Source organism: Carcharodon carcharias, chromosome 9, assembly GCF_017639515.1.
Source record: "Carcharodon carcharias isolate sCarCar2 chromosome 9, sCarCar2.pri, whole genome shotgun sequence".
Lineage (NCBI taxonomy): Eukaryota > Metazoa > Chordata > Chondrichthyes > Lamniformes > Lamnidae > Carcharodon > Carcharodon carcharias.
Window position 1 is genome coordinate 27,237,613 of NC_054475.1, and position 18,415 is coordinate 27,256,027.

General features: G+C 41.1%; 1 protein-coding gene across 2 annotated transcripts in view; it reads right to left on the reverse strand.

The window, feature by feature from the left end:
* cpne5b (copine Vb) overlaps positions 1-18,415 on the reverse strand; it is a 723,670-nt gene that overhangs the window by 181,497 nt on the left and 523,758 nt on the right. Inside the window, exon 2 of one of the 2 annotated variants that reach the window (XM_041195524.1) lies at positions 11,387-11,443. The exons of the other annotated variant lie outside the window; for it this stretch is intronic. Coding sequence (XP_041051458.1) covers positions 11,387-11,431 — 45 coding nt within the window. The 5' untranslated portion in view covers positions 11,432-11,443. The remainder of the gene's footprint in view (positions 1-11,386; positions 11,444-18,415) is intronic. 2 annotated transcript variants of the gene reach the window in all.

The following is an 18,415-nucleotide window of genomic DNA, read 5'->3' on the forward strand; positions in this document are numbered from 1 at the left end:
AATTTTTACCCCATTATCTCTTTAAATACTATGGCACTTTATGTACTGATTACGCTAGCTTTTTTGGTCAATGGGTGGCTATTGTTGCAATATAAATTTGCAATAATCACATCACAATTATTAGTTCTGTGTGAAAGACATTATTCATAAACTGCATGGATTATCCTAAACACTAACAGTTAAGGTGCCTAAATACAGAAAAAATGGAGCATTTACAAGAATGTACCCTATATTGATTTAAATGGATATCTGCAACAATTTCGAAGATATAACAGACTGCTGTGATTTATGTTGTCCCATGAACATAATCAATGACATTACTGCCTTGTAATCACAAGATAGATTTAGATGTGAACAAGTTTAGTATTCTGGCTCCAACTGCTGAGCGCACATCATTAAATTGCATACTTGCATTCCATGATTTTCCATCTTATATAAACTCTCTTAAACTTGTTTATAGCTAAGTGTTGCTCTATATTTAGAATGTGGTCTTCTCCCCTGTAATAAAAGCATTTAGTAAGGCTCTGGAGCAATTACATTTAAGTTTCAAAGTTAATGGGCTACAGCTTTTGTTCAATAGACTGTCTTCTCAAAACCAATATTATTATAATTGACTCTTAGCTGCACAAATAAAAAGTTTTATTTGCTTTTCAATCAGATTAGGTCACAGTTCTGCATCTATAATGGAAAATAAGCCTTTTATCAGTTGCCTTAAGGTTCCTTTTACTGAACACTACATGCATACTGAAGTGCCTGAGGTTAAAAAAGCAATAATTTTACAACTACCATAATACAATGGTAAACATGAATTCTTGCAAGAACTTAACAATGGGCAGAATTTTCTGCCTGTTGGGCAGGTGGGCCCTACCCAATTGCCAGCGAGAGCAGAGCCTATTGCCGCCAGTGAAGTGGGCTGCACCGCCATTTTACATGGGCGAGCCAATTAAGGTCCATCCAGTGTGACATCCGCCAGGAAGCGCTATGCACTCCCTGTGCAGGCGGTGGAGGGGATTCCTAAAATCGAGAGTGCGCTCTTTCACGCATGTGCGCAAAAGTGTGCTAAGTGCAGCCTCAGGGAGATCGCCTGGACTTTTAAAAATATTAAAAATAGAAGAATAAAAATTCCCTCATGTGACAATGTTACGTGAGTTGGGGCATGTTCATAATTTACAGAGCAACTTTATTACAATTTTTAAAACCCTGCATGAAACCTCATCCCGCCGGTAGATGAGGTTTCATGTTTTCTCTATTTGCCGCCGGGACTCCTGGCCTGTCCGTCAATCTTAAGGTTGGACGGGCAGGTCCTTTAATTGGTTAATTGATCCTGTCAATGGCCTCAATTGGCCATTGACAGGTCAGTGGGCCCACAGCTGATTTTGCTGTGCCCTGCCTTCCTGAAAATTTAAATGGGGCGGGGTGACGTCGGGGGTTCCACCCGTCATCATCCTGCATCATTTTACGTGGCGGTGATTGGGCCCCGCCTCCAGCTCGCTGACGGCAAAATTCTGTCCAATGGTCTATGCACAGTAGACACAGACAAAACAAAAACACAGAAAATAATGAATGATAGTGAAACATAATTTCATAATGCTGTGGAGTCATGTGCATTATGGAGTTCTATTTTGCAATATTGTATCATTAGTAAGCAGCTTAAGCAAAAGAAGGCAAAGAATTAAATGCAAAAGTTCAAATAAAATGAGCCGTATCTTCCAAAGAGTGGCAATCACCATCGGATTGCCACTCCACTCCTATTTACTTACCTTTTGCCGGAGCTCTACATTTCTCGCTCTGATTTCTGAACCAGGCCTCTTACGAAATGTGGAGCATGCCTGCTCCTGGAGTCCTTCCTTCATCGTGCAGGTGCACTGGGGGAAGCTGGATGACAACCCTTTTTAAAGGCACTAGCTGCCATATTCCGCTAAGTTTAAATATCCCAAGGCCACTTTGACAATCTACAGGGAGAAGGTAAGCATGTAAGGAAAGTGGGTGCCAGGGGCTGGATGGTGGGTGGGTGGGTGAGGGGGTAGGGTGGGTCAAGGGGTGGGGTGGTGGTTTGGGGGTATAATCAGGGGTGGTAGGGGTCAGGGATCGAGGGGCAGTCACGGGGTGGGGGCGGCGGTCGGGTGGTTGGAACAGTAGTCAGAAGGTGGAGTTGGTCATGGGGGTATTTGGGGTGTGGGGATGGTCAGGAGGGTAGTCAGAAGGTGGAGGGGCAGTTGGATGGTCAGAGCAGTAGTGGGTAGGTTGGGTGGTGGGGGTGGTGGGGTAGGTTGGGTGGCTGGAAGTGTTGTCAAGGGGGTGGAGCAGGGAGTCAGAGGATAGTGGGGGGTGAAGGGGATAGTCAGTGAGGGGGTTCAAGGGGAACTAGTCAGGGGGGTCCCCAGGGGAATTGGCAGATCAGTAGCATAGTTACCCATGAGTTAGAACTGGTTTTAATCCTTCTGATCTTTTCTAGGCCTGGTAAGAGAGTCGGAAGCATCCAAAGTCTCCAAATCTTACTCGGAATTTTGGAGGGTTCCAGATGCAGGGGAATTGACAGAAACTTTCTGAACAATTCTCAGGGACTCCTTGTGTTGGGACTTCTGAATAACTCCAAGGAAATTCCAGTCCACTGATTTTAACCTGATGTGCGAATGCAACATGTGAGGAACAACAACTTCCAGTTATATGATGCCTTTTAAGTAGTAACAAGTCTCAAGACACTTCACAGGGGCATTATCAGGCAAAATTTGACATCGAACAACATGAGATATTAAAATAAGTAACCAAAAGCTCGGTCAAAGAGGAAGATTTTAAGAGGAATATTAAAAGGAGATAGAGAGGCGCAAGGTTTATGGAGGAAATTTCAGATATTAGGACTTAGGCAAGACCATAATGGAGGTCAGAGCAAGAGAAGGAGGTCAGAATTAGAGGAACGCAGAGTTCTGGGAAGGTTGTAGGGATGGAGGAGGTTACAGAGATGGGGAAGGATGAGGCCTTGGTAGAATTTGAAGACAAGGATGAAAATTTTAAGTTTGAGGCGTTGCTTGACCAGGAGCTAATGGAGATCAACAAGCAAAGGGGTGAAGGGTGAAGGGGAACTGCTGCAAATTAAGATTATACAGCGCAACTTTGGATGAACTGAAGTTTATGGAGGGCGGAAATAGGCAGTCATGGCGATGGAGTGGATATTGGATCAGAAGTTCAACTCAGAGTCAAACAGGACCCAGTGATGGAAGAAGCACTCATGATGGTACCAACATCAGGCTGAATCCTATTTGTGGAGAAGTGAAAATACGAAAGGCAAACAAATAAAAAATAAGGCAGAAATTTGCCCTTGTCAGGCGGGCTTGGCAGGGGTAGGCGGGAAGTCAACCATTACCCGCGATCAGGGCTGGACCACAATTTCACACTGGCGGGCCAATTAATGCTGGCCCAGCGTGAAACGCAAGCTCAGCGCTGCCTGTGCGGGGTGGAGGAGGGGGGTGGGGGGTGCAGGAGGGCAAGCGGAGCAAGCGTGGAACTTTGCGCGCGAGTGCACACTTGAAAATCTCCCTGAGGCACAGACCTGCCTCAGTGAGACGAACAGTTTTGAAAAAAAAAAAAAAGTTTTTAAAAATGTTATAAAACATGTCCCCTCATGTGACTCTGTGATCAGGGGGTTAGTCAGGGCAGTAGTCGGGTGGTGGGGTAGGTTTGGTGGCTGGAGGCGTTGTCGAGGGGGTGATTATGATTATCAAAGAGCATGAGACTTCTTATTGATTCACCCAGATTGATGAGTGATTGGAAAAATCGATAAATGACAGAAAGAAACCTATCAGCTTCTTGGGTGCAATTAATCAAAGCTCCCAAATGTACACTACTATCATAATGCTCTTTCTGCATATTAAAAAAAAATCAATTTTAGCAGGTACAAATGATAAGATACAATTTATAGCACAGGAACAGGCCGGTCAACGCAATCGGTCCATGCTAGTGTTGGTGCTCCACATGAGCCCCCTCCTTCGCTACCACATCTCATCCTGTATACATATCCTTCTTTTCTTTTCTCATGTGTTTATCTAGCTTCTCCTTGAATGCATTAATGCTACTCATCTCAATGATTCTACATGGGCTTTAATTCTGTTTTTTTTTTCTGATATGGCTTGATCTTCTCTTTTAGATTACATCGGGCGTCTTGGCTTGTGCTGTAAATTCATAAGTCAGTTTAGTTTCTTTCCAGTCATTCAGGGACAAGTTGGAAATTTGTTGTTTGATCATTACAGTGTGTGTGTGTGACAGAAATGAACAGAAAAGGAAAACAGAAATGAAAACTGAATTTCGCCAATATGGCCTGCATGTTCTCTAAATAAACATTGTTTCCAATTTTTTGAGATTCTGAAGCCATGCAACATCATCAAATTCAATGTTGTCAATGCTAGATATTCCCTGCAATACGTGCAGGATTGCTAGCAGTAAACCATGCAATCCCTATGCTAAATGAGACAGGGGCCAGAAATTTCTCCCCTTCAGGGAGGTTGTGCGGGGGGCGGACAGGGGCAGGCACAAACCTGATTGGCGCCCCCAATCAGGGACGCGCCATTTTACGTGGTCTATCCAATTAAGGCCCGCCCAGCGTGACACTCGCCCGGAAGCACTGACAGGGCCTGTGAGGGCAGGGGATGGGGGGGGGGGGGGGGGTGCGGATTCCCTGAGAGGTTCCCTGTGCTCTTTTGCGCATGTGTGCGAAAGAGCGCAGAGACCTCCCCGAGGCACGGGAGTGCCTCAGGGAGATTTGATTCTGTGTTAAAATTTTACATAAAGGTTTTTAACACTTTTAAAACTGTCCCTCATGTGACACTATCACATGAGCTGGGGCATGTCAAAGAATAAATGTATACATTATTGTTAGATTTTAAAACACTTCATGAAACCTCATTCCGCCCGTGGTTCCATGAAAAACGCGAAGGCCGCCTGGGCTCTTCGCCTGCCCAACCACCAACCTTAAGGTTGGACGGGCAGCTTATTAACTTAAGTAGGTTTTAAATGGCCTTAATAAGCCTTTGACAGTTTGGGGGGCGCGCAGCTGATTTGGCTGTGTGCCCACCGAACTGATAACCTAAATGATGCCCGGTGATGTCATTTTACGCTTCGGCGAGTGGACCCTGCCCCCTCTTGCCAATGGGAAAATTCTTCCCCATGTGACAGATGTAGCAGTCCAAAACTGGACATCTATGAGGCACTATTGACCCTCAGTGGAAGCATAATTGTGTACCACCATAATCTGTAATTAAAAGGCTCAGTACATCCCTCATTCCTGAACCACCATTAAGCTAGGAGGCCAACTCTTTTTTTGGATGGGAGAGTAGAAGAGCCTGAAGGAAACAGAACCAAGCATTCCTTAAAATGTGCTAGGAACCTACTGATGCTACTACATAGGAATATCTGTATACAAAAAACAGACTATGCAGAAAGTTAAGGGGCTCCTCAATGAATGGATGGAGCAAAGCTCTCTTACCCCACCACATCTAATTGAGAATGGTGATGGAAATGAGGCAATTAAGAGGATCAGGGTACTGCATATCTTCAATGATAGTGAGGTCCAGAATGTGAATGCTAGAGATAGGCCTGAAGTATTTGTAAGAGACTTCAATCTGAAGTGTCCAATAAATGATTATATTCAACATCCTCCCCATCAACATAGCTAATTTTGTTGGATCCATAAAATTGAGAAGCAGCTAACTATACTGACATAGTGAACACTAAGCAATGAGCTCTGAAAGTAATCAGTTTACCTTGGAAGTTCATGACGGCAGAAAGACAAAACAGCAGCATTGGGACATCTGTTCCCAAGATATAAAAACCTAGCTATCCTTTAACACCAACTCAAAATGAGTCAAATTATTGCACATGTACATAAAGTGCACGAAGCCAGGAAAATCACAGCCTCCAGTAGGAAGTAGTACTGAGTGGTACTCATAACAGTCCATCCAATCAACAATTTAAAGCATAGGAAACTGGAAGGTTCAGGAACTCACAGGTTTCCAGCCCCAATATGTACAATTCCCACCAATGCTAGTATTTGCAGATAATAATATGTTTACCATGAATAATAAGAGTGCAGATGCAAAAAGAAAATGCTGGAAGGAAAAATTGCTAACAAAGTAAAATTATCATTTGAATAATATCTTTGGCATAAACAGGACTGTGTATACTTTCCAGAAAAAAGGCATTTTTTTTCCAATTGAAACACTGTAAAGACAAGAAAGAAAGCAAGAATTCTTTCATGTTGCATTTAGGTAATGTTGCACGGGAGAAGAAAAGAGCTTTCAATACTGGGGGCTGGGGCGGGGAGGGGGTGGAGGGGATGAATTATCACAATTTCAGAACCCAGGACCCAAAAGCAGCTGGTGAGCTAAGTCACAAACAAAAGTATATATGCGTGGTTCTAACATTTTTTACAGAACTACTCAAGGATGATCAGTAAATGGCTAGACAGAAATATAAAGGTTTTTCCAAACAATGAGACAACTCACAACATTGTAATTCCCCCCAATCAGCAAACTTAATTTTAAACCCAAATTGTCTAATCCATCAGCAGAAAATGCAAAAACTGCTAAACTGAGTCAATTTTCTTTTTTAACCTAATAATTTTCTTGAACTTATAATATCACATTTTAACATCATTGCACTTAATATTTGAAGAAAATACATGATCTAAGTCCAGCGACAGCATTCTCATGAATCAACTGGCAATAAAATCAACATATGTTTACATAGCACCTTTAACATAGAAAATATTGCAAAGATCTTCAAATCCAGCCCTTTGTTTCTTGATAATGGATGCCTTAGTCTCCACTACCCCCCACTAAAAAGTAGGAGGAGCACATCTGCCCCTCAGATGGCTGCCCATAGGAATTAAGTAGCCAAATTAAGGAGGTACTTCTGACCCTCAGAAACAGGAAGTACCATCTCAGAGAACTGTTGGCCAATCAGAGGCCAGCAGCTCCACAGTATTGGCAGCACCACTGAGTATGGTGGCCACTACTGGTATTGCAGTGAGGCTGAGAGGAGGTATATGGTGCTCGATCCGGAATGGCAGATGAGTCTGGAGTTTCACTGGGGCCAGGCTCGCAGTGATGGGGGTTGGGAGAGAAGAGCCAGGGAAAGGAAAAGCTGGGGCTGGGTTACATCTCGGAGCGCCTCTCCGATGGGACCAGGGACCCTTTTAAGGAGGGACCACACCCACCCTGCTCACCACCAACCTGAGCAGGAAAAGCTGCTGGGTTAGCCATTTGGTGTGGGCCTCTCCAGTTAAATCTTAGCGGCAGCAGGATGAGGCCTTTAAGTGGGCATTAATTACCTACTTAAGGGTCTCAATTGGCCTACCTGTTGCCTGCCCCCCCGCTGGTAAAATTACAGCAGGGGCAGTGGCGGACAGGTAGGCGGCAGGCACGGTGCTCGCTGGATTTAACATGCCCCTGCCTTCAAACCTACCAATGAAGGAACATTAAATCCAGCTCGAAAAGTACTAAGACTAAGTTATGGGAGATAAATTAAGAGAAGTGGCTGAAGGTAGAGCCAAAAGACAGGTTTTGAGAAGTAGACAGGAAGAGAGATTTAGGCAAAAGGTTTAGAGATTATGCCTGATATAACTGAAGGCTATGCCTATGATAATGAGAAGATAGGGGACAGATGCACAGGTGGCCAGAATCTAATGATTTAAGGGTATGGAAGAGGATGAAATGCTGAAAGACTGAGCGGTAGGGAGGAGCAAGGCTATGGAAAAGGTTGAAGAGGAATCAAAAATAAGTATTTTAAATTGGGTGCATTAAGGAACAGAAATCTAGTGTAGGTCAACAAGATGGGGAGGTGATAGGTAAACAGGACTTAATGTAGGACAGGATTCAAGCAGCTGCATTTTGAGCAAGTTAGAATGTATGAAGGCTGGACAATGGAAAATCATCAAGGAGATCATTGGAGTAATCCAGGTAGAAATTGACAAAGGTGCTGTGATATTACTGAAGGTGATGGAATCTCAGTGTTGGAACTTAGCTCAGATTTGAACATGACTCCAAGGTCATGTGTGGTTTTGCTCAGCCTGATGGAATTGCCAAAGAAGAGGAATGGGATCAGTGGTGGTGGACCAGATTTTATAGCGAGTGAATAATGTTGTTTTCAATCTTCTAAATGTTCAGGTGAAGGATACTGTGATCTATCTAAGGCTTGACATTGGATAGGCAGTGCAACAGGATAATGTTTTATAAAGGCAGTATATTAACAAGGGAGAGAAAAGAGCCCAGGATACACCTTTAGTGAATCCAGATTTCTTGGTGTGGAGGGAATAAAATTTAGCCAATGCTTGAGGGGCATTGGCTTTATCCCAAAGGGTAGGAGTGGAACTATGACAAGCATGGATTGTGAGGTAGAAGTAAGTGGAGGATAGAATGGTCAACCATACCAAGTACTGTTGAGAAGCCAAGGACTTTAGCTAGATCTGTGAGATGGGTGGAAGCCATTGGTGAAGAGATTCAAACAGGGAGTTTGAGGAGAAATTATCACAGAGCTGAAAAGCAACAGCTAATCTCCTGGGCTAAGTTTTGAATGACTAAGTGGGGGGAGGGCATGGTTGGAGAGTAGTTTTCAGGTATTTTCCTCCTCAAATTGCTCTGGGCTCTTATCTTTTTGTTACCATTCCCAGCAGATCAAATTGCTTTTGAGTTGGGTAGGGATGGATAAGGCATTCCGGTTGTGTGGGGCAGGTTGTATGAACCAGAGGGTTTTTACCTGTCCGTCATGGTTCATTAGTTCATGACAGGACATGAGAGGAAAGAGAGGACAGAGAGGACAGAGATGGGGTGATAATTTTAAAGAGCAGAGTGCTAATAACAGCAAAAATGTAAACCATTTGAAATATATATCATATGTCTTAAGGCATTGCATATGAAGACAAGGAAGTTACACTGCAAAAGCAAGAAAGAAAGGTTTGCATTTTTCACAACCACCGGATGTCCCAAGCAATTTACAGCCAATGAAATTCTTTTGAAGCTTGGCCACTGTTGTAATATATGAAATGTGGCAGCTAATTTGCACACAGCAAACTCCCACAAACAGCAATGTGATAATGATCAGATAATTTGTTTTTGTGATGCTGAATGAGGGATAAGTATTGACCGGGACACCAGGGATAACTCCATTGCTGTTCTTCAACGTAGTGCTATGAGATCGTTTACGTCCACCTGAGGGGGCAGATGGGACCTCAGTTTAATGGGTGATCTGAAATACAACACCTCTGATAGTTCAGTACTCCCTGTGTGCTATACTGTACTGGAGTATCAGCCTAGAAGGTTTGTGCTCAAGTCCTGAAGTGGGACTTTAAAGAACACACATCCCAATGGTCTCCTGAAAGAAATGAAATCACTTTTTCTTAGAAACAATTTTTGGAAAGTAAATAGTGCTTTTGTGCTTTATTCACCACAGATGAATATTTATGCATTCCCCTAACATGCTAGTTATATAAACAAATTTACATGGGGCAACAGCTTTATGCCTAGAATATCAATTGGGAGAAATCCCCTCTGTTTAGGGTACACATTTTAGGGTCAGAAATTACAGAATTTAAAAGACCAAACTAATTGGCCAGATATCTACACAACAGCACTCAGGGTTACTAAAATAAAACCCCGCTTAAACAGAAGCAAAATGCTGCAGATGCTAGAAATCTGAAATAAAGCGCTCAAAATACTCAGCATAGGTCTAGCAGCTTGTGTGGAGAGAGAAACAGTTAACATTTTGAGTCAAATATGATTCTTCTTCAGAACTGAAGAGTCATATTTGACTTCTCTTCATCGATGCTGTCAGACGTGCTGAGTATTCCAGGATTTTCAGATTTTATTTTTGCTTAAAGAGATCTTGCTAAGTTCATGACTTCTATTCAGAGCCTCCATCCAAATTTGAATAGCGGCACAGTCCTTCAGAATTGCTGATATTTTCAGTTATCTCTAAGGTAAATATAAATAAAAGAAATATAACTAACCATTTAAAAGGCATTCAAAAATATTTGACAAAACATAATTGGCTTATTTTTTATTGGTAATTTATGCTAATTGCTCATTGTTGACTAGTTGTTTTCAAATTTGACATACCAGGTCATTAACATAGCCTGATTTCATCAGCAACACATGCCCACACCCTCGTAGGGCCGTCCAGCATCCACTGTGATGGGGTGGATGGGTGGCGGGGGGAGGGAAGGGGGGGAGTGGGGCTAAATTGAAGGGCATTGCCAGGTTAAACTCGCTAATCCCTGTATTTTCTAGCTGCTGCTAAACTCAAGGTCGATCGATAAGGACAGTAAAGCAAGTCCATTTGCATTTGAAATGCCCTTCAGCTTGTTGCTGGGCACTTTCAGTCCCTCTGGTCTGAGGGAAGGATCTTGTCACAAGCACATCACCAGCTTTCTTGGGTTGTCGCTGTGTCCATGTGTTCGCAGGCTGCATTGCTAGGAAGCTGTAGTAGGGTAGTGGAAACGGCCCCTCCTTCCTCATTTACCTATTTCTTGCAGCACTATAAAAAGTGAAGACAGATAGGACTCCACCTTTTTATTCTGACTTTTGCACTCAAGGAATGAACATTAAACTGGTAAAATAGCACAAAAAATCAACTCCATTATGTCTTAATTCTGCTCATAAGAATTAAGGGGAGACAGAGGCGTAGTGGTAATGTCACTGGACTAGTAATCCAGAGGCCCAGGCTAATGCCCAGGGGACATGGGTGGAGTTTAAGTTCAGTTAATAAAAAATCTGGAATTGAAAGCTAGTCTCAGTAATGGTGACCATGAAACTATCGCCAATTATCATGAAATCCCATCTGGTTAACTAATGTCCTTTAGGGAAGGAAATCTGCCACCCTTAACTAGTCTGGTCTACACGTGACATCAGGCTCACATCAATGTGGCTGACACTTAACAGCCCCCTGAAATGGCCTAGCAGGCCACTCAGTTCAAGGGCAATTAGGAATGGGCAACACATCATGGCCTTGCCAGCGGCACCCACATCCCATGAAAGAATTTAAAAAATGACAAATTTAGAAATTTTCAAAAATGATTTCTGTTAATTAAATTGCCCCAGTAATCAAACATGAAGAAACCCACAACCTACGCCTGGTTACAATGATGACTGCAATGTTTTGGATGTGGCTTTGAATATTCAGGCAAACAGTCATTCAGAGAAGTACTATTTCTAAAGTAGGAATTGATCAAATGGAAAAGGAGTTAGGAAAAGGGCAAGGTTTAAGGTTCATGCCATTAAGTATGTAATTGTTCACTCACTGCATTTGAGCTTCAGTGTCTCAGTATCTTTGACAGTTTGATTTATGTTGATGGATAAACACGAAATGTATTCCTCAAAGTGTTTAAGGAAATGGAATTCACCTTGAAATGATTGAGTGACCCAGTCTTGCTTTTGAAATGTCCCATTGGAGTCGCTGCCTGTGTTATCAAAACAACCTTATTAATGTGCAGAAATCAACAGTTGACTATTGGTTTTAGAAATGGAGCATATTCAGTTCTCAGCTTTTACCTGGGTACATTCAACTCTTAAAATAACATTGTAGGATACAATTCAAAACACTTGGAACCTTGTTGGTGCATTATTTTGCTGTGTTGCCAAGTTGCCACCTATTCCTTTTGCATTTCCCTGTACAAGTTTTTTCTGATCTTGGCTGTATTTATTTCAGCACAGCCAAAAAGCTTTCACTCGAAGGGGAAAAACGGAAACTGGTGCTCGAGTCTTCTAGCTGCGGCCCAACAATTTATGTTTACAGGTCCGGCCTTACCTATTGATTAAGAAATGGTATGTGAAGCTGGAAAACATAAAGAGCATCGTGGACGGGCTGAGGAAGAAAAACACATCAATTATGAGGAGAGGGGGAAGAAAACATGTTGGAAACTTAAACAAATGGAGTGTCACAGATTACCACGCATCCCGGCCCTCCTGCACTGTTACTTTTGATGTCTCTAGAGTAAGATCCCCAATTGGGCCTTGACCTTGCCTGAATTTTATACAATCAGCATCATTTACATACTGTGAGTAACTTTCAGGTCCAGATTGAGCTAGATGTTGTGTGTTTGCTTCAGTGCAGTGGAAATCGTGTGTAATTAGCCAGGGGTTGCTTAGAAGCAGTGATGACTAACTTATAAGGATAACACATCTGGATAAAGATGCTGTTAACAGTCACACTTGTTACCTTTCAACCTCTGCAAATGTAACAGATGTACTTTGCAAAACTCAATCGCTAGCATAATTTGGAGATGAAAAATGGTGCTTAAGGCCAGGTAGTGAGGAACTTGAGCAGCCAGCCCCTTCCTTGATAGCTACTGGAGTTGGTGGAAAATGAAATGGTACTGAGGAGTTTGCCCTGCTTTCTATTCTAGGGCTATAATTTTTTTAAGATGTTTTGATCATTTTTCCAACATAAGGATTTGAAAGGGTGTTTTACGTTTTTAGGATTTTTCTCAAAATTTATTCCCACAAGTTTAAAAAGGTGCTCCCAAAAGAGATAGCTATCATGCTAATGAAAGTTGCTATTCCCAAATACTAGACAATAAGCAATTCATTACCTTATGTGAATAATGGACAAAAAACACATTCATAGGGGGTGAAATTGTTCTGGGGTAGAGACATAAAACAAGTGATAATGAATCAGCATTGTTCAATGGGATAGACAATTAGACAGGGAATAAAACAGGCTGTTGTTTTCCATCACCCATTTTGTACTAATGTCCAAGAATAACTTTATCCTATTGTATTGAAAAATTCTCCAATGTTTATCCATGAATAAAGAGGTCCTAGAAAGATAGGTTCACAAAAAGGCAAGGGACTGCAGAAAGAACAGATTCTACCATGGGTGTATTTCAAAATACAAATGAGTTATCAGCAAGATTTTTTCGTCTCTGCTTGGGTACAATGATTAAAGTATCAGAAAATCAGGCAAACAGAAGCACATGCCTGCAAAAGATGCAACATGATTCTCTGGTATGTGAGGTGCCAAGATAATCCAATATGCCTGAGTGCAGATCCAGCTAAACCTGCTCTATTCTGTTTAATTTAAATAAGATGACATACTGATATGGGGAAGTGTAGGTGTTTGCTATTTTATTTTATGTGAAGGTAGGTTATATAGATTTAAATAAATGTAACTGATCATAATAATGGCTCTATATCTTGAGTGGCTGTGAAAAATACATATGTGAAAGACATGGATATTCAGTTCAGGCCCCAAGCAGGTGCTACGTTTAATCCTTGGATTGTACTATTACATAAGTAATCAAGAGTATGAATCAACTCCCAAAGGAAAAAAGGTACTCATATGACTTAAGGAAGTAACTAAAATTACTGAACTCAGGAAAGCATCAATAGCAGAGCCAAATTTAAAAAAAAAACAGCTTTGCAGCAAGTTTGGAAGAAGACATAGGAAGATGACTTGAAGATACAGCTACCTGTCCTATGACCCCTTGCAGCAGACGGCACAGCTCCGCATCTGGTTGTCTGCTAACCTGCAACTTGCATAGCCAGTACCATTGCCAGTTTGGTGCATCCCTTCAAATAACTATGGGCCTATGGGTGGAAAGGCACTGACAGATGGACTTGTGAAGCCTGAGACCCCTCAATTACAGCCCCTCTTCTTTATCCAAAAAACTTGAGGGTCCCCAATGGAAACACACTGTCCAAATATCATGGATATACCAAAAAGAATTGGCAATGCCAGAAAATAAACCCTCCTGATCGACTAAGTGGAAACAGGCAATAAAACAAGGAATAAAATTTCAGATTAGCATTGAAACTCACTATAAATCACACTATATACTCTTTAAAGGCACTTCCACAAAGAGCACACCTGAGTAGTCCTAAATGGGTACGCCCCTGGCTGAATATTGTACCAGCATAAATACTAGAAAATTGCATGAATAGAAAACATCTTTGGAGCCTAATTTCAATATAACTAACTGCAAATTCACATGCACACCTGGAACAGGTAACAAACCTGCTTAAAGATTTGAATGCTAAATGGGCCGAAACTTGGGTATAACCAGTTGGAAAATTTACCCTTGTGAAGATGGATGTTATTATTTTAATATTTTTGGGAATATGGTGGTATTCTGTAAAGAAGGCTGTATGTGTGTCCATGACTAATTAAACTTGGGGAAGGTTCATTGAGACAGCTTACCTATGGGAAATGAGAGATGAGAGGTAAAGGAGCCAGATGCATGCATTTGTAATGAGAGGCTATGGTGAAGTTGGAATTACAAGTAAATAACTTGGGTTTTAAATTTTACATTAGGTGATAGGTAAGGGCTTGACTTTTCAGCTGCTAAATTTCAAAGAGAGTTTAAGGGACTTTTACAATTTACAAAGGTTTCATGAGTAAACAAGGGAAGGTTATTAAATGTTATTTGTCCTGAAAGTGGAGGCAATAGGAAGATATTAAATATTTTTATATGTTGGAACAGTTGAGTTCAAAGAGCTGCTTAGGAAAAGGGAGTCTAGGATGAAAGGGGGAAAAAAGATATTTAAGGAAAGGTATTTAGTTTGAGTTAAGGTGGCTGTGTGGGGAAGATGTTCTGAGACCAGCTTTATGCTGAGAAAAGTTGTGAATTTGAAGGAGCCATCTAATTTAAAGCCAGAAAAGTCTTTGTTTTAAGAAAGCAGTTTGTTTCTGAACTTCCTTCTGATTTCCACAGCAGAGTGGAAGAGAGTGAGAAGTTCTATGGTATACTTTATTAAAGTAGCAGCGGTTTTTGCCTTGGGTAATGTACTGGATTTTTATAGTTAAAAATCTTTAAGGGAGTTGTTGCCAAGTAGTTTACTTGTGTGTTCTGACCAAGTGGGGAATGTTTCATAAGACTGTTTCAACTGTGTAACTTTACACTTGGGTAAGCTTTCTTCTTCTTGTGAGTAAATCTTATAATTATAAAATCCAAAAGTGTTACTGGGATTCTATATGTCTGGGATCAGTAGTTTACTTCTTGTTCTCAAAACACACAAAAAAAGTTATGATCAGTAAGACAAGTTTCCCTCTGGGATTTGGCTTGCTCAGCAAATAACATCAGCTGTGATCATAACACCCTATTGTGTATCTCATATTCTGCTTGCAGTGGCTCTCAACATTTATATTCTGAATTGCCAAGATAGTTGGTTTTGAATAGTCTAAACTGTGGTAAGTCAAAACTAATAAAAGTGAACAGACAGAGGGATTGAATGAACCTTTTTGCCATCCACAACAAGAGGATATTTTACAATCTATCCTAAAGTTTCAACCTGAATGCAAGTCATTCAACATGATACACTTTGATATAAACTAATAATTGTGGCTTACTATAATGGAGAAACCATGTAAAACTACTCTCTATAACTTGTCTGCTGCAATTATATATTTGGTGTTATCTCCCAAAGAGATTTGAAGAGAATATTCACAAATGAAAAGGTGGCAAATAAGGAATCATCCAGTTTTATACACTGACAGTAACATCAAATCCTTGGCAACGTTTAAGGAGCAAATTATACACACACTATGATTTGGAATAAATAGTATAAATAGACCACATTTATAAACATTCTATAATCAATGACCCAGATTGATATGACATACTGTGGCTGATAATCATCAACGTGATTACTACTAGTCAGACTGTATCTTGAAGAAATATCACTTGATATAATCTGCTTCAATTCCTTCCTCCTCCTGTAATGACGACCTAGAACTGCCACACACTATAATGTGCAAAATCCAGCCTTATCTCCCATATACAGGATGAGAATCTAACATCGAGAAGGATCAAAAAAAATCAGATTACATCACATCACAATCAAACTTTTAATGAGATTTAAAAGAAATGCTCATCCATAGCCAAATTAAATTTCTGTTTCTCTTTTCTTCTGTGGTGTATATTTTAAATTGCGGATCAATGTTAATGCACCAGACGGTTTGAACAAAATCCATTCTTGGTGTCAGATATTTTGGTGTGAGATATTTTGGTGTCAGCCTTGACTCCTTGGTAGCATTCCCACTCCTGAGTCAACAGGCTGTGGGTTCAACTTCCACTCCAGAGATTTGTGCACAGAAATTAAGCCAACACTGCAGTGCAGCACTGAGTTGGATGCTTCACTTTTGCTGTGCTGTCTTTCAGATAATATCTTAAACTGAGGCCTCATCTGTTCTCCCAGGTGAATGTAAAAGATCCCATGGCATTACATGAAGAAAAGCATGGGTGCCCTCTCCACTGTCCTAGCCAATATCCCTCAAAAAAACACAACGCAGATTGTCTGGTCATTATCACTTTGCTGTTTGTGGGACCTTGCTATCCACGAATTAACTGGTGACCTGAGTAGAGGAGCCTTTGTGGCTTTAACTCCAGGTGAAGTGCAGAACCTTTCATGTAATAAGACATCCCAAGTCACTTAACAGGGGCATTACAAAGTAGAATTGATGACAAACCACATAAGATGTGTAGGTTTTAAGGAGCATCTTAAATGAGGTATTTACAGAGGTGGAAAGGTTTAGGGATGGAATTCTAGCACTTAGGGCCTAGGCAGCTGAAGGCAAGACCATCAATAGTGGAGCAATTAAAATCAGGAATCCTCAATAGGCCAGAATTAGATGAGTGCATATATCTTGGAAGGTTGTGTGGCTGGAGGAGATTACAGAGATAGGGACCAGACTGGAGGGCGGGGTGGGGCGGGGGGGGGGGGGGGGGGGGGGTGCATTTGAAATGGCTCACAAATTTTCCTTCGAGTTTATGTAGGGTGCCATTTTGCAAAAAGAATATTTGCATTTATATAGTGCCTTTTACCTCTCACACCCTCTGGATGTTCCACAGTGCTTTGCAGCAAGTAAAATACTTCTGAAGTGTAGTCACTGGTGTAATGGAAGAAACAGGGCAAAATTGCATGCAGCTAGGTCCCAGAAGCAGCAATTAAACTTGCAGGTTGTAATGGATGGCAGAGCAATCAATATAGCTGTTGGCAGAACATACATTGACGTGGTTTATTAACAAGAAGCTTGTCAGCATTAGATGAATAATTTTTAAATGTATAGTAGGATATCTGTGGACAGGTGAGACGATTGTTTGAATATTTGATGTTTAGTGTTGTGCTACGGTTCACAAACATTAGTTTGAAATGCTGTCAGCCAGTGATGTGAATTTTAGGACTGAATTCGTATAGGTGCTCCCCTTTTTGTCTCTCCTCTGGAGGGAACAATGTTTAAAAGGTTAGAGCTAGGGAAGTCTGTAGCCAACGTGACTGGGTTTCCACCTTTGTTGCAATGTATACATTATAAATGTAACCTGTAATGACAAGTGTAATGAAGCCTCATGCATTGTATTGGAAGAAAATGATCTGTATTGCATTTTATATAATGTCAAATTTGTTTATTTGGATTGTTACTTTTAAAATTTTTATGAGAAAATTATATTTTTAATGAAACAAATGCTCCCCCAGGACGACTGGCACAATCCAAGGTCCAGAACTACATGCTGTGGGATGCACTAAAGATTTACAAATTTTATGAATCAAGTATAATTTTGGGGAAAAGAAGTGTCTCTCAATGCCTTAGGTTGTTTGTGGGATCAGCACACGTGGAGTTAAAACAGTTTCAGTTCTGTTCAACAGGTAACAAGGAAGGGTGAAGTAGGCCTAATGAAAGTAAAGTCATTCAGTCATGTCTTAAGGGTCTGGAACATGTTGCTTGGTCATGATTTATAATAACAAAATCATTAAAGTGCTTAGGTGGACCATGTTAATGGAATCATTGTGGAAGATTGGTGAACATGATTGTATATTCTTGGCTCCATGTTATCGGAAGTCAAGTTAAAGTTGTTTGGTAGTTTAGAACTTGAGTAATGCTGAAAAAAAGCCTGTCAAAGCCTTTCATCTTGCACTCTTCAGGACGCTTTGCAAGAATGTCAATATAAGGCGAAAACAATCATTTATACTGTATGAGAAGACAGTGCTGATTGGTTGGCAAGTGGTCTCTGGTTGGTAGAGGCGTTGCCATGGAGAATGCACCAATAGAAGTCTACTTTGTGTTTTTTTTAATGTATTGTATTTGAGTGTTTGTATGTGTGGAATATAGAGATCAAAGGTGGTACTTGTATACATGTTTTGAGCAAACCGCTGTTTGCTGCAGTCAGACTGGAATAGTAAAACTTGATGCAGAGTTCTTATAGTGAATTGTCAAGGAAGAATTACATAATCAAATGAAATCACATTGTATGATTTGACCGAGCACTCACGTAGGATTGTGTAACTGAGCCCATTGATTAAAAAGATCTGATTCTGTGGTTGTTACAACTGATGCCTGTGTTTATACTAAAACAAAACAGGGAAGCACAGCCAGGTATACTGCTGTTTCTAGTGAGTCCTATGAGGTAAGCACCAAAGTTTCAATGAGAGTCTGGTGC